Source organism: Puma concolor, chromosome E2, assembly GCF_028749965.1.
Source record: "Puma concolor isolate L17-30 chromosome E2, mPumCon1.1.hap2, whole genome shotgun sequence".
Classification (NCBI taxonomy): domain Eukaryota; kingdom Metazoa; phylum Chordata; class Mammalia; order Carnivora; family Felidae; genus Puma; species Puma concolor.
In genome coordinates this window covers 54,120,530-54,135,694 of record NC_141681.1, presented here as the reverse complement: position 1 = coordinate 54,135,694, position 15,165 = coordinate 54,120,530, and the positions used below count along the sequence as shown (strand labels likewise).

General features: G+C 50.6%; 1 protein-coding gene across 1 annotated transcript; it reads right to left on the bottom strand.

The window, feature by feature from the left end:
• Positions 1–593: 593 nt before the first annotated feature.
• DHDH (dihydrodiol dehydrogenase) lies at positions 594–9,078 on the bottom strand. Its single transcript, XM_025914715.2, has 7 exons — positions 8,922–9,078; positions 8,416–8,527; positions 7,765–7,928; positions 5,423–5,675; positions 1,980–2,104; positions 999–1,152; positions 594–748 (listed from the first exon to the last, which is right to left on the bottom strand). Exons 1-7 carry the CDS (start codon positions 9,009–9,011, stop codon positions 639–641), a joined length of 1,008 nt encoding a protein of 335 aa, XP_025770500.1. The 5' UTR covers positions 9,012–9,078; the 3' UTR covers positions 594–638.
• Between the last annotated feature and the right edge of the window lie 6,087 nt (positions 9,079–15,165).

Here is a 15,165-nt window from a genome sequence, read left to right as displayed (position 1 = left end):
GTTTATTCATTATTGAGAGAGAGAGAGAGAGAGAGAGAGAGAGAGGGACAAAGCATGAGCGGGGGAGGGGCAGAGAAAGAGGGAGACACAGAATCCGAAACAGGCTCCAGGCTCTGAGCTGTCAGCACAGGGCCCAACGTGGGGCTCGAACCCGCCAGCTGTGAGATCATGACCTGAGCCGGAGTCAGACGCTCAACTGCTTGAGCCACTCAGGCGCCCCCATCAGTTAACATTTTTTGAGAACCTACTGGATGCTGGAGGCTGTTCATATACTATCGCGTTTATTCCTCCCCAGAGTGTGGTTGGTAGTATGTCTCTTCTTTACCGATGATGAGAAGACGGGCGCAGGGAGGAGCTGCGGCAGAGTGCAGTTGGGGACACCTCCTACCCACCCACTCTTCCTTGCCCAAGGTCACAGAGTCTATGCTAGGCAAACCAAGGATCTGCCCACAGGTGTCTGCTCCAAAAACTTGTGAGAAATGTGGTCCTGACTCTGCCTTCCTCCCCTTCCCCACATCCTTCTGCCAAGTGTACTCACTAGTGACCCCTTTGATGGGTCGGCTTGCTCCAGCTCCCACCAAACCACCGTTGGCTAAGATTTCTGTGGCAACCATGCCTTTATTTATTCGGGGCATGCATCAGCATTTGTCTTGGGGGAAGGCGACCCCAATGGCCTTCCTCGCTTCCTCAAGGATGTCAGCCAGGAGTTCACTTTCCGCCAGGGGAATCACAGGACTCTCCTTCAGGCCTGGGGGAGAGTACAGTTGGGGACCCCTCCTATGCACGCCTCAAAGATCGAAAGAACTACCATCCCCAGAATCCCATGAGGCACAAAAGTAATACATGGGTTGTGCGGATGGATGCCCCCCAGGGGATCCTGGGAGTTGTAGTTCCAGACCGCTATTGGGAGTGGCCAAGGGGTGAGGAGTGGCCCACTCCCCTACCAGGCTTGCCTCTCTCCGCCCTGCCACCCTCTCACCCCTCCTCCACATCCTTACCCTTTCGTAGGCACTCCCGGACATGCTTGGCCTCATAGGTCATGCCCACTCCGTGTGTAAAGTTGAACTCCTTGCCTGGGGCTGGGGGCAGTGCAAACTCCTTACGCTCCCCCTTCACCACCAGCTCTGTTGGGCACCAGCAGGGGCTGAGGATCTGGGGACAGACAGGAGGTGGCTGCCTGGGGGGCTCCAGCCTAATGATGCTTAGGGGCCTCCCTCTCACACCTGGCGGCTAGAGGTTGGTTACCCTCCAACCTCAGGAGGGCCTGCCCCCCCTACCCCCTCACTGGGGGATTTGTTGAACAGCATGACTGTCCCACTAGAAGCCTTGTCTGTTCATCTCCCCCGGGGCAAACCCCTCTCTCACCTGATGCTTAGGCCCAGTGAAGACAGCTTATCTGTGTGTGAATCCCCTTTTCAGGGAGGAGACTTAGATAATCCAGCACCTTCTTATCTCCTAGGCGACTTGAGTTTTTGGCCCCAGAGCCCTGGGAAGCCTCCATTATTTCCATACCCAAGTCTAGGCCAAACTGGAAATAGAGATGTGGCCAGGGCAAGGTCCAAATTTTGCAGTTCAAGTCTGGGGCAAGGCCCAAACTCTTCTGCTAAGAACAGGATTTCTTTCTAGCGACAGGGCCCCACGAAGCCCAATGAAGCCGCTCTTTGGTCAGGCGCAGATCCCGTCCTGGAAGCAATCCCAAAGGCCACAGCTGCCCTCTAAGCACGGTCGATAACGGTTTCTCCTCAGGCCTAAGGGTTTCTGACGGACTAAGTTCACGGTCAGGAAGGAGCCCGGAGAGCCAAACCCATCCCAAAGCCTGGTGGTCAGGGATGGATTCCTCAGCAGTGCTGGGGGAAAAGGCCCACAGCCAGCTCCAGCAACCAGAGCGGGCCCACTCCTGTTGCCAGGGGCCACGGTTCCCGGTTCCCAGTTCCCAGCACTTGGGACCAGTCCCACTGGCTTGGCCAGTCCCGCCTCACCTGGGCCATGCCCTTGGTACCGCTCACAGAGTTCACATTGGAGAGCTCAGCGGTGATGCTGCAGGTAAAGCTGCTGTGGACCCCTCCTGGGTACTGGAGGAGCACAGTGACAGTGTCGTCCACACCTGCGGAAGGCACAGCACGGGAGAAGGCCTGGCCTCAGAGCCTGCCTAGGGCGCCCTGGGCAAGAGGTCTCATCTCTAACGCAGCCGCGAAAAAGCACCAGGCGAAGTGACAGAAGCCAGACATAAAAGTCGGCCTGCTGTCGGGCTCCACTTGTGTGAAGTGTGCAAGATTGGGCGGACCCCGAGACAGGGAGGAGATCAGTGCCCGCTTAGGGCTCAGGGCCATGGGAGGACTGGCTGTGGGGATAGGTTTTTGGGTGTCTTGTTTTTTGTTTGGAGTGATGAGAATATTCTAAAATGGATCCTGTTAACTGCACAACTCTGTGGATATACTAACGCCATGGAATTCTACACTTGGAAGGGATAAATTCTACGGTGTGCGAATTCTATCTCAGGAAAGCTGTTACCAAAATAAAAGAAAAAGAGAGGGACGGAGACTTAATGTATCAGAGCCTCAACATCATCCTCTGCAAATGCCCGTTTTATAGGTTTGGGAGAATCCGTCTCTTCGGCTCTAAAATGGGGATAATTGGGGCATGTGGGGGGCTCAGTTGGTTGAGCGTGGGACTTCGGCTCAGGTCATGACTTCACAGTTCGTGGGGTCAAGCCCCACATAGGGCTTTGCACTGACAGCGTGGAGTCTGCTTTGGATTCTCTGACTCTCTCTTTCTCTGCCCCTCCCCCACCAATGTGCGTGCACGCTCTCTCTCTGAAAAATAAACACTTAAAAATATTTAAAAATAAAATAAAATGGGGATAATAGAGGGGGGCACCTGGGTAGCTCAGTCGGTTAAGCGTCCAACTCTTGATTTTGGCTCAGGTCGTGATCTCACGGATTGTGAGTTCGAGCCTCCACACCGTCAGCGTGGAGCCTGCTGGGGACTCTCTCTCTCTCCCTCTCTCTCTGCCCCTCCCCCACTTACTCGCTGTCTCAAAATAAATAAACTTTTTAAATTTTTTTTTTTCAACATTTATTTATTTTTGGGACAGACAGAGACAGAGCATGAACGGGGGAGGGGCACAGAGAGAGGGAGACACAGAATCGGAAACAGGCTCCAGGCTCTGAGCCATCAGCCCAGAGCCCGACGCGGGGCTCGAACCCACGGACCGCGAGATCGTGACCTGGCTGAAGTCGGACGCTTAACCGACTGCGCCACCCAGGCGCCCCTCAAAATAAATAAACTTTAAAAAAATAAAAAATTTTATTTTTTAAAGTTTTTATTTATTTTTGAGACAGAGAGAGACAGAGCATGAGCAGGGGAGGGGCAGAGAGAGAGGGAGACACAGAATCTGAAGCAGGCTCCAGGCTCCGAGCTGTCAGCACAGAGCCTGACGTGGGGCTCGAACTCACAGACTGTGAGATCATGACCTGAGCTGAAGTCGGATGCTTAACCGACTGAGCCATCCAGGCACCCCAAAAATTTTTTAAATAAAATGGGGATAATTGAAACTGTCCCATCCAAGTTATTACAACTATTACATTAAATGACGTAAAATGCACAAAGCACTTAGAATGCTATTTAGATTACAGTAAGTGCTACAAAAGCATTAGTTGAGAATTAAATACAGCTTGTGGAGTGGCAGCCTGGTTCGGGAACACATCATGCACGCCATAGATGGAAGAACCTACTGACCTAATTCTCTTTGGTTCCAGATAAGCCCAAGTCCTTATGCTGGATCGACTCTGTGAGCCTGGATAAGTCACTGTCCCTGTCTGCAACTCAAGTGTCCTCATCTGTAAAATGGGGGCAACTATAATATATCTATCTCAGGGGGATCATCCTTATAATAACCCTAATGCAGAAGACGCACTTGATAAATGGAATCTGTCATTTATTTATTTATAAATTCTGTAAAAAAATTTTTTTAATGTTTATATTTGAAAGAGAGAGAGAGAGAGAGGGGCGCCTGGGTGGCGCAGTCGGTTAAGCGTCCGACTTCAGCCAGGTCACGATCTCGCGGTCCGTGAGTTCGAGCCCCGCGTCAGGCTCTGGGCTGATGGCTCGGAGCCTGGAGCCTGTTTCCGATGCTGTGTCTCCCTCTCTCTCTGCCCCTCCCCCGTTCATGCTCTGTTTCTCTCTGTCCCAAAAATAAATAAAAAACGTTGAAAAAAAAATTAAAAAAAAAAAGAAAGAGAGAGAGAGAGAGTGCTCGAGCATGGGAGGGGCAGAGAGAGAGACAGAGGCAGAATCCGAAGCAGGCTCCAGGCTCTGAGCTGTCAGCACAGAGCCTGATGTGGGGCTCAAACTCACGAGCCATGAGATCATGACCTGAGCTGAAGTCGGACGCTTCACCGACGGAGCCACCCAAGCACCCTTATTTTTAAATTATTGTATTTAACTTTATTTATTTATTTTGAGAGAGACAGAGAGCCTGAGCAGGGGAGGGGTGGAGAGAAAGGGAGAGAGAGAATCCCAAGCAGCTTCACACTGTCAGCACAGAGCCCCACATGGGGTTTGAACGCGCGAACGGTGAGATCATAACCCGAGCCAAAACCAAGAGTTGGACGCTTAACTGACTGAACCACCCAGGCGCCCTGATAAATAGAATCTGTTTTTAGAGCTACTATTTAGTCTAAAAGTTGGCCAGATACTAGCCTGAGAAGGTTTTCTAGGGTGTGACCTTCACCCATATATATTTTCCTGGGTAGTCATTGCCTCCTGGGGTACTGTTTGCAAAGATGGCCACAGAATTCCTCTCCTTAACCTGTGAGGGCCCCTCTGCAGTAGGACTCTGTAGCTCCTCCCATCAGGAGGTATAGTCTATTGGCTCACCTCTGAAATCAGGTGACGTTGGGCCATGGAACAGTAGCAAACAAGGGACAAAACGAAAGTTTGAACAATGCTTGCACGCTGCGCCCTGCCTTCTGTTTGTTGCACCGACAGCGTGCACGAGGCCGAACCAGCTAGCTGAAAAGACTTCGTTAATGAACTCTTTATGACAACCCTAGTATTATCTTCCTTCCTCCCTTCCTTCCTTCTCCACTCCCAACACGAGTCTCAAGCTCAAGACCTCGAGATCAAGAGTTGCATGCTCTACCGACTGAGCCAGCCGGGCGCCCCTACGACCACCCTATTGTCGACATTTGGCCAGTAACCAGGACTCAGAGCCGTTGAGTCCCTTGGCTAAGATTGCACAGCAATTCCCAGTGCAGAGCCTGCCCACACTCTCAACTCTGATCCTCTTTGACGTCAGGAAGAAAGTTCCTCCAGCTGTCTAACCTGATTTTCATGGGCCAGGAGACTTATTCCCGGCTCAGGGCTCCCAGCAAGAGAGGATGACTCTTACCTCTCTTGTATAGTCCGGGATAGACGGTACCTGTTTCATGGCGCCTTCCCATGGCTACAATCTTCTCTGGCTTCTGCCCACCAAAGACCATAGAGATGAACTGGATACAGTAGATGCCGATGTCCAGTAGGCCACCGCCAGCCTGGGCCCAGTCTAAAGCCCGGGTGATGTGGGTGAGGTCCTTCCCAAATTCTGCCCGAGCCACCCGGAGTTCCCCCAGAGTTCCCTGAGACAGAGTGGACCTCAGCGCTTCGGTAGCAGGAAAGAAGCGGGTCCAGATGGCCTGCACACCACAGAGGGAGAGAGCAAGAGCATTGAAAAGAAAGGAAGGGCGTCAGGACCCAGGAATTAACCAACCAGTTCCTCTCCCTTCTGCAGCCCAATCTTGAGAGGGTCCCCGCTCCTCCCCACTATCTAAACAAGACCCCTCCCCCTTCCTTGCACAACCCATCAGTCCCCAAGTTGTGCCCCTAACTCTCCCTGGCTCCACCTCGCCTCTCCATTCCCATAGGAGCAGCTCTAGCCTTATCTTTTCTCATCTGGACCATTACTCCAGTCCCCCAATGTTATAGACTCAACTGTGCCCCCCGCCCAATTCATGTTGAGGTCCTAACCCCCCAGGACCTCCCAAGGTGAATGTATCCAGAGACCAGGTTTTAAAGAAGTAATTAAGTTGGAATGAGGTCATCACGGTGGGCCCTAATCCAACAGGAAGAGGTTAGGACGGCGACACACATGGGGAAGGCCACATTTAGACACAAGGAGAAGACGGCCATCAACGAGCCAAGGAGAGAGGCTTCAGGAAAAACCAACCGTGCTGATATCTTCTAGCCTCTGACTTCTTCTAGACTTCTAGCCTCCAGAAGTAGGAGGAAATAAATCTCTGTTGTTTAAGCCACCCAGTCTGTGGTGGTACATTGTAATGGCAAACTGATAACATACAGACTCCCCCCCGGTTCGGACCACCCCCGACCTGGCCCCAGAGGCATCTTTCCTTCTCCTAGAGTTGCCCCTGTCCCACCCCTGCCCATGGCTCCCCAATGCCTAATATCAATTCCCATTTACAGAGCATGTATTAGGGGCAAGACACATACTTTGCATAATGATTCCTCCCAATCTCCCTGCCAGGTAGCTATCATATGTCCCTTTTATAGCCCAGAAAACTGAGGCCCGGTTGGGTCAAATTACTTGCCCAAGATCACAGAGCTAGGAACTGGTGAGAAGTCTAGAGTCCTCTGACTCCAAAGTCTGTCCAAGGTCAAGTTCACACTAAATAGGTGAAATCTGCCCATTCTTGTCCTCTTTAAGTCTTAACTCTGCTTTTCCTCTCTGGCCCATTTCCCTGTGCAATTTACTTTTCCTTTAAGGCTCAGTCCCTACCTGCACGAAACTTCCTTGACTATCCCCTACACTGGGCTGGTGCCCCCGTGCTGTGTCAACCGCCCGGTGCTGTATCCACGAAAGTCCGTGCAACTGGGCATTGGGAGAGCCCACTTCTGTGACCGTAGCGGATCTGCAGCTCGTGGAATTCTGAGCCTGTATCTCACACCTAATGAACCCCGGCTCCTAGGGTTGGATCTGAAATGTATTAGGTGCTAATAAAAATGAGGAAGCAATAAATTCAGAATCTTAGCACTGTCCAGGCACAGTGAGAACCAGAAGCACTGAGTAACCCTATCAAATCTTGACCGTCTATTTCTGAGGCATAGGGAACTTCGCAGACTAGGAGCAATATTGGGGACAGGGCAGCTAGATAGAACCTGGGGAGGTAAGAGGCAGCTGTTGCTACTACTGGCAGAACCTACAGCGAGGTAGCCTTTAAGAACCAAGAGACTCCTTAACATGAAAATAGCTTCTAGAGGTCATTTGGCGGCCATCTTAACTGCTGGCGCCATCCATTGCCATTTGGCAGCCATCTTAATTACTGGCATTCTGCAAGCTGTCAAATGGCCCCTGTAAGTAGCCGTGTCTGATAAGGGCGAAAACAAAGGCAGTTTGACCTTGAGAGTTGGTAGGTGTGCCCTCGGCCTTCTGACCGCTATCCTTGGAAATCCACCGAAAGTAAGCCCATTGCTCTTCTGTGCCATTTTCACGGCTGGCATCTCTCTTTGAAAAGCTGAGCAAAGATCTTTCAGGCTGCCATGTTTGCTAACGGCCAAAAGCAATGGCTCTTACTCCTCATAGATGTTGCTAGTAGGTTTCATGGCATCGCTCAGCCACGTCCGGGAAAACACACCAACCCCAGTGCACTTTGTGGACAACTTAATTCTTGACAAACCCTGCCTTTGTGTTCTTCCAAAAACGTCCACTGGCAACCATGTTTAGTAATGGCGACAAGCGCTACATTGGAGGTTGGAAGGTCGCACCCTCACCTCCATAAGGAAGAGACCTCGGGACCGGGCTTCGGCAACCATTTCTCGAACTTCCGCAGCGTTCACGCCCATGGGCTTCTCACACAGGACGGCCTTGCCCGCTGCCAGGCATAGTAACACCGCGGCCTTGTGCTGGGGATGCTGAGTGCCAATGTAGGCCACCTCTAGTTGGAAGGGAGAAGGTCAAGAGATCAGAAGCCCTGCCCACCCCGGACTTCCAGGACCCGCCCCCAACTTAGTGCTCCCGCCCCCAACATCCTAAGACCTTGGGCAAAGTTCTACGCCAAGAGGTAGCTACCATTATTTTACCAGCTGAGGCAGCTTAACTCCGGTCAGGCTGCTGTGCAACTACACTGTCTTGCCTTTCCATCCAGGCCATTCCAGAACACAGCAGCCCTGGCCCCAGAGCTTACTTAAAGCCTGAAAGGGCTCTCTTAGAAACTCAAGCCCCTCCTGGACTAGTCCCTAAATGCAATTTCATACCAGACCGCTAATCCCAGACCAAGCCCGTTTCTTACTGTTCTGCCTGCCAGCCCCAGATCCTTCCAGAAGCACACAGGGATTGGCCCATCCCGCAGAGCCTTGCTTATCCTACGGAGCAGCCTAGCTAGAGGCAGCGCCGCGGGGGCCTCGGAGGCCCTTGTCACTCACCCACATTCGGGTCTTTGGCCAGCTCCTCATAGGACCCATAGGCCTTGGGGATGTCATGTTTCCGCGCAAATTCCTTCGCCCGGCTCAGGTCGCGGGCTGCTACCGCCACCACCTGGAGGGGCGCTAGGGTCAGACTAGAGGGACTGGGGAAGGCGCAGGCGCGGGGCAGGTGGCTGGGAGAGAGGTGATGGAGAAGGCCCCGGGTGAGAAAAACTATATCCCCCAGGGCGGAGGCGGGGAGGTACGGTCCTGGGGAAGGAGGTGAGGGGGGCTGGACACGGGTCCTGGGAAAGAGAGATCTGGGACAAGCGACTATTTGACCCCTTAGCACCTAAATTTCTTCTCTTCACAGTAGCTCAGAACAAAACCCTCCCAAACTGGACGAAACTCCAGTTTCGGACAGAAGTGGAGAAAAGACTAGGAAACCCTAACTCCCTCCTCCCTCAGACCCAGGAGCCCCGGCTCCCCGGCCTGCTCTTCCACAGGATTCCGGAGGGAGTGTGGACCTGGTGCTCGGAGCGAGGCAGCGTCCGCAGCGCCGTCGTGAAGTCGCTGGAGATAAGGCCGACTGACACGATGCCCCAGCGCAGCGCCATCGCAAAAATGCTGAGTCCCAAAGTCCAGCCGCCTCTTGTTGCAAATTGAAAGCCTGACACCCCGCCCACAGGGGGGCGTGGTCATTTCTCCTCCCCCGTTGCCCCTACGCCACGTCTCATTGGCCACTAGGCCTGCGCGCCCCTCCAGTCCCAATGCAAAGGAGGAGGTCTTTTAAATGTAGCATCCCCATTGGAAGAGCGCACCGTTGGCTCCGCCTTGCAGGGGGTGGGATCAGAAATGCTTCACACCTCGCGGAGGGCGACTTCTCACCACCTGACATAACGAGAGGTGCTTTTTTTTCTTTTTGCTTGTGTAAACTCTATACCAGATATAGGGCCCAGGGATCAAGAGTCTCATGATCTATGGACTGGGACAGCCAAGCGCCCCAAGAAGGGCTTTTTTTCTTGTCAACCTTCCACCCTTAGGGGCTGTCCCTATTCCTCCTTCTCCCAACTCTTTTGCTCAGAAAGCTGCCCACCCTTAGGAATTGTTCAGAGGGAGGGACAAGATAGTAATAGAAAAGATAAGAACCACTAATGTTTCTAGAACACATGTCGTGGTCCAGGCCCCCAGCTCCACGCTTTACTTTCGTCATAAAAAAAAAAAAAAAAAAAAAAAAAAAAGTTAAATTTATTTATTTAGAGAGAGATAGGGTAAGCGAGCTGGGTAGGAGCAGAGAGGGAGAGAGAGAATCCCAAGCAGGCTCCACACTGTCAGTGCAGAGCCGGAAGCAGGTTTGGATTTCACAAAGTCGGAAATTAAGACCTGAGCCCAAATCAAGAGTCAGATGCTCAACCGACTGAGCCACCCAGGTGCCCCTTACTTCATTTCTAATTTCTCAACAGGTCTGCAAACTACATTCTACTGTTTACAGAGGGAGAAGCAGCCCCAGAGAGCCATGGGATATGACGGCTTGCAAATTGGCTGCTTCCAAAGATCATAGCTTATTTTTGAGAGAGAGAGAGAGAGAGAGAGAGAGAACGCATGGGAGAGGGGCAGAGAGAAAGAGAACCCGAAGTAAGCTCCAAGCTGACAGCAGAGAGCCCAATGTGGGGCTCGAACTCACGAACCGCAAGATCATGACCTGAGCCAAAATTGGACGCCCAACCAACTGAGCCACCCAGGCGCCCCAAGACTATAGTTTTAGAAACCAGGATATACTGCTTCTTAGGAACCCTGGAGCCAGGCTGATGGGTTCCCAGCCCCTTCTTGCCACTGCCTGACTGTATTGCTTTGTACAATTGCTTTCCCTATTGGAGCCTCAATGGCATCTACCTGCTGCAAACTGTAGTAAATTATATTCTTCAAGTCAACTGGCAGAGACTGGCCAACTTTACCCACAGCAAATCTGTCCACTTCTCTTGCCTTGTAGACATTCAATTAAAATCTGACTTCCACAGACTCAGAGGTTCCAAGTACACACAAACTGCTGAATAAAAATATTAATGGATCGCACCGAGTACGCGAGATCACTGCTGTGATGAAAAAGAAAAAAATACGGGGAAGATGGTCTTTGAGACATTAGTCCACCAGCTCCCCAGGTTGCCTGCTTCCTGAATAAAAAACTTCCCTTTCCCACCATCACTTGTGTATCGAGTATTGGTTTTGCAGCAGCGAGCGGCCGAACCTGAGTTTGGAACCTATTCTCTATCTAGTAACAATGGTGAGAGAGAACAGACCAGTGGTGTCAAGGGGTTAAAGTTTGGGGAAGCGTGCTGTTAGTAGCGGGTAACCGGAGGGAGTGTCCCTTGTAGGGATGAAACATTTCTGTATCCTCATTGTAGGAATGGATACTGGAATATTCACATTTGATAAAGTTTCATAGAACTGTATACCAGACATTTTTAAAGTGCATGTAAACCCAAAGAAATGCTGGAAAAATCCAAATCAGATCTGTACCTGATTAAACAATGTAGCCATGTCAATTTCTGGCTTCCACAATGCACTGTATTTACCTAAGATATCATCCACATGGTGGGGTTTGAGGGGCAAGCTAGGTGTAGGGTACGAAGGGACTCTCTGTACTATTTCTGTAAGTTCTTAAACAGTTTCAGAATAAGATGTTATGACTTAAAATTGTTGGCAGTGAGTTCGCGTGCCCAGAGGAATCATTTTTGCGATACCTGGTCAAGAAAAAAATAAGGGTATCTTCATGGTCCAGTGATCTCTATTGTGGGTGGAAGATACATACCCGTGAGAAACTGTCAAACTTGCGCTTGAGATGTAAGCACGTTTACTGCAACATCGAGTGTGACAGCTCAAAACTGGGAACGGCCATCAGTAGAAAAACGTATGAATAAATGGTGGGAAATTTAACAACAGAAAGAAATCTCATCGCAAGAAATCTCAAGAACTTAAACTTCACTGAAAAAAAAAAAAATCAAGGGACATCACAGAGATATAGCGCATGCACTGAACCGTGTCGGCTGTGTTTAACTTAATTCATAATTGAGTTTGGAAAAATCACCGACCTGGGACGGGAACCTGGTGCTCAGCAGGTCAGGCACCTTCTATTCCTGGGAGGCAGGCCATGAGTGTTAAGCACATGACTGCATTTCTGGGACCTAGAGCGAGAGCCAGGAGATTAACAAAGGGCGTAAGACAAAGTGAGATTTAAAGCAGAGCATTAAAATAAATAAACAAATAAATAAATAAACAAACGAAATAGAGGCAGAGCATCAGTGAATAAAAAGAAGTTCATTCTCTCTCCCTTTTTTTTTATGTTTATTTCTTTATTTTGAGGGAGAGAGAGTGGGAGGAACAGAGGGAGAGAGAGAGAGAGAGAGAGAGAGAGAGAATCCTAAGCAGGCTCTCCACTGTCACAGCAGAACCCAATGCTGGGCTTCATCTCATGAACCATGAGATCACTACCTAAGCTGAAACCAAGAGTAGGAGGCTTGACCTACTGAGCCGTCCTGGCACCACCAGCCCATTCTCTTGATGTCTACTGACAAGGGCTGCTTGGCTGGGCTCAGGCTGCCACACTGTGGGGGCTGTAATCTTAGAAAGACACCCACCTCCTACCTCTCTTACTCTCTTTATAGAGTCAAGAGAAACAGTGGTGTTGGAAGTGTGGCAAATGCAGTCCGAGCTTGGGCACCAGCACTTTCCAGGACTTGCTGGAAACATCACGTACAGACTTCAACAGGAAGTTGAAGTCGTGATCCTGTCCCAGTCAGCTCATAGCCAGGAATTCCAGAGAGAGCCTCCAGGATCGTTCCACAGACAGTCCTCCTGACAGAACACAAATATTTGTTGAGCATCTAATTTGTTCTGGGTCCTGAGGACACATCAGAAATGAGACAGACTCTCTCGGTCTTCACTCAGCTATCAGTCCGGTGGAATTGATAGTGTGGGGAACAGCATGACCAAGAGCTCTAAGGTGGAAAAGAGCCGGTTGTGTTCCAAGAACTGAAAATGGGCCAGCGTGGTTGAAGAAAAAAGACGGTGGGCAAGTGGGATGGAAAACAGGACGAGGGACACAGGCAGGGGCGGAGTCATGAAGGGTTTGGAGAGGACACGAGAGGGCTTTCAGCAGGAGCAGGGGCAAAGATCTAATGTGGGCAGCTTTCTTGTTTCAGCACGTACCACTGGCCTGACTCCCATATTCATTCAGCAAAATTTTTTACTCTTGACTTGGCCCTGTGCTGGTTGATGGTGGGTACCCAGGGATGAGCCTCACTCCACTTCCTGCTGCCCTCCAGTCGGGGAAAGAGACACAACCTGTGCTGGGCACAGTAACGCCCACCCCCTAAGCCCCCGCACAAAGATGTTCACGCTCTGATCACCAGAACTTGTGAATAACGTGACCTTAGGTGGTAAAAGAGATTTGGCAGATGTGACTGTTAACGCTCTGGGGATGGGGAGATTATCCCGGCTTTTGCGGTGGGCTCACTGTAATCACAAAGGTCCTGGCAGGGAACTCAATCAGAGAAGATGTGACAACAAAAGAGAGTAAGGGATTTGATGGGGCACCTGGGTGGCTGGGGGCGGCGGGGGGGGGGGGGGGGGGGGCGGGGAGTCGGTGTTAAGCGTCCGACTTTTGATGTCGGTTGAGAGACTTTTGATGTCGGTTGAGGTCATGATCTCTCAGTTTGTGAGGCTGCTTGGGATGCTGTTTCCCTCTCTCTCTGCCCTTCCCCCGCTCATGATCTCTCTCTCTCTCTCTCTCTCAAATATAAATAAATATTTTTAAAATCTTTGAAAAAGCTGTGCTGCTGGCTTTGAAGCTGGAGGAAACGGCCATCAGCCAAGGAATGCAGGCGCCTCCAGAAGCTGGAAAAACAAGGAAACAGATTCTCCCCTAGAACTTCCAGAAGGAATGTAGCCCGGCAGACATCTTGATCTTAACTAAGGAAGACGCATTTTATACTTCTGACCTCCAGAACTGCGACATGATACATTCCTGCTTTAAGCCATGAAGTTTGTGTTACTTTGTTGTAGCGGCCATAGGAAACTAATACACAGCTCCAGACCTTGTAACGAATACACAATCCTGGACACCCGCCATATGGTGGAAACACTAGGCAGTGTAGAGGCGGGTGGGGGGAGTGGGGCTACCCTTAGCTCAAGCTGGGGACCAGGGAAGGCTGGGCAGATTGATGCCCAAACTGATTTTTAATTTTTTTACTATTATTTTTTTATGTTTCATTTTATATTTGAGAAAAAGACGGAGACAGAGACAGAGAGCGAGCAGGAGAGGGGGCAGAGAGACCCCCCCAGGCCCCCAGAATCTGAAGCAGGCTCCAGGCTCCATGCTGTTAGCATCTCGCCTGGTGCAGAGCTCGAACTCACGAGCCGTGAGATCATGACCTGAGCTGAAGTCAGACACTTAATCAACCGAGCCACCCAGGCGTCCCCCAAACTGGTTTTTTTTTTTTTTTTTTTTTTTAAGTAGTATTCATGCCCAGCATGGAGAGCCCAACACCGGGCTTGAACCCATGACCCTGAAATCAAGAGACACTTAACTGACTGAGCCACACGGGTGTCCCTGCATTTTGAAAGATTTGGGTGGAGGTTTAGAAGGAATAGAAAGAGAGATGGCATTCCAGAGGAAACAACTCTTGCCAGCAAGAGAAAGCTGGATCATTCAGAAGTAAGAGCCTGGGGGCGCCTGGCCGGCACCTTAGGTAGAGCCCGCGACGACTCTTGATCTTGGGGTCACTGAGCTGAAGCTCTTTTAAGCAGAGCTTACTTAAAAAAAAATAAAGTAAGTGAGAGTCTGGAACCCAGGATGGGAGTGGGTAAAATGAGTGAAAGATAAACCTGGAGGGGTCAACTGGGCCATTTGGGAAGGGTCAGGAGCTCACCCGGCAGGCGATGGAGTGTGAAGGTGAGAGCAAAGGAGGTGAGGAATAGGGTCTTACTTAAGTGTTAAAAAAAAAAAAAAACACACTGGGGCGCCTGGGTGGCTCAGTCGGTTAAGCCGACTTCGGCTCAGGTCGTGATCTCGCGGTCCGTGAGTTCGAGCCCCGCGTCGGGCTCTGTGCTGACAGCTCAGAGCATGGAGCCTGCCTCAGATTCTGTGTCTCTCTCTCTCTCTGCCCCTCCCCTGTTCATGCTCTGTCTCTCTCTGTCTCAAAAATAAATAAACATTAAAAAAAATTAAAAAAAAAAAAAAAAAAACACCGATGAAATCAAAGGTCACACAGAAACTGTCAACCACATAACAGACGGGTGGACAGCATGCCAGGCAGAGAGCAGAGCATTTATTCATTAACTCATTTATTTAAAAATTTTTTTAAAAATATTTTATTTATTTATTTATTTTGAGAGAGAGAGAGAGAGAGACAGAGCGTGAGCAGGGGCGGGGCAGACAGAGAGGGAGTCACAGAATCCAAAGCAGGCTCCAGGTTCCGAGCTGTCAGCCCAGAGCCCAATGCAGGGCTCGAACCCACGGACGTGAGATCATGACCTGAGCCGAAGTCGGCCGCTCAACCCACGGAGCCACCCAGGCGCCCCAAAAAATTTTTTAATATTTTATTTATTTATTTATCTTATTATTTTTTTGAGAGAGAGAGAGAGACAGAGCGTGAGCAGGGGAGGGGCAGAGAGAGAGGGAGTCACAGAATCCGAAGCAGGCTCCAGGTTCCGAGCTGTCAGCCCAGAGCCTGACCTGGGGCTCAAACCCATGAACCGTGAGATCATGACCTA

Bases quoted from the DNA above. Each gene is read 5' to 3' on its own strand.
- DHDH (XM_025914715.2), bottom strand. From the start codon at position 9,011: ATGGCGCTGCGCTGGGGCATCGTGTCAGTCGGCCTTATCTCCAGCGAC. The intron at 8,528-8,921 runs GTCCACACTCCC...GCGCCCCTCCAG, and splicing joins TGCCTCGCTCCGAGCACCAG to GTGGTGGCGGTAGCAGCCCG. The intron at 2,105-5,422 runs GTACCGTCTATC...TGCCTTCCGCAG, and splicing joins GGGAAGGCGCCATGAAACAG to GTGTGGACGACACTGTCACT.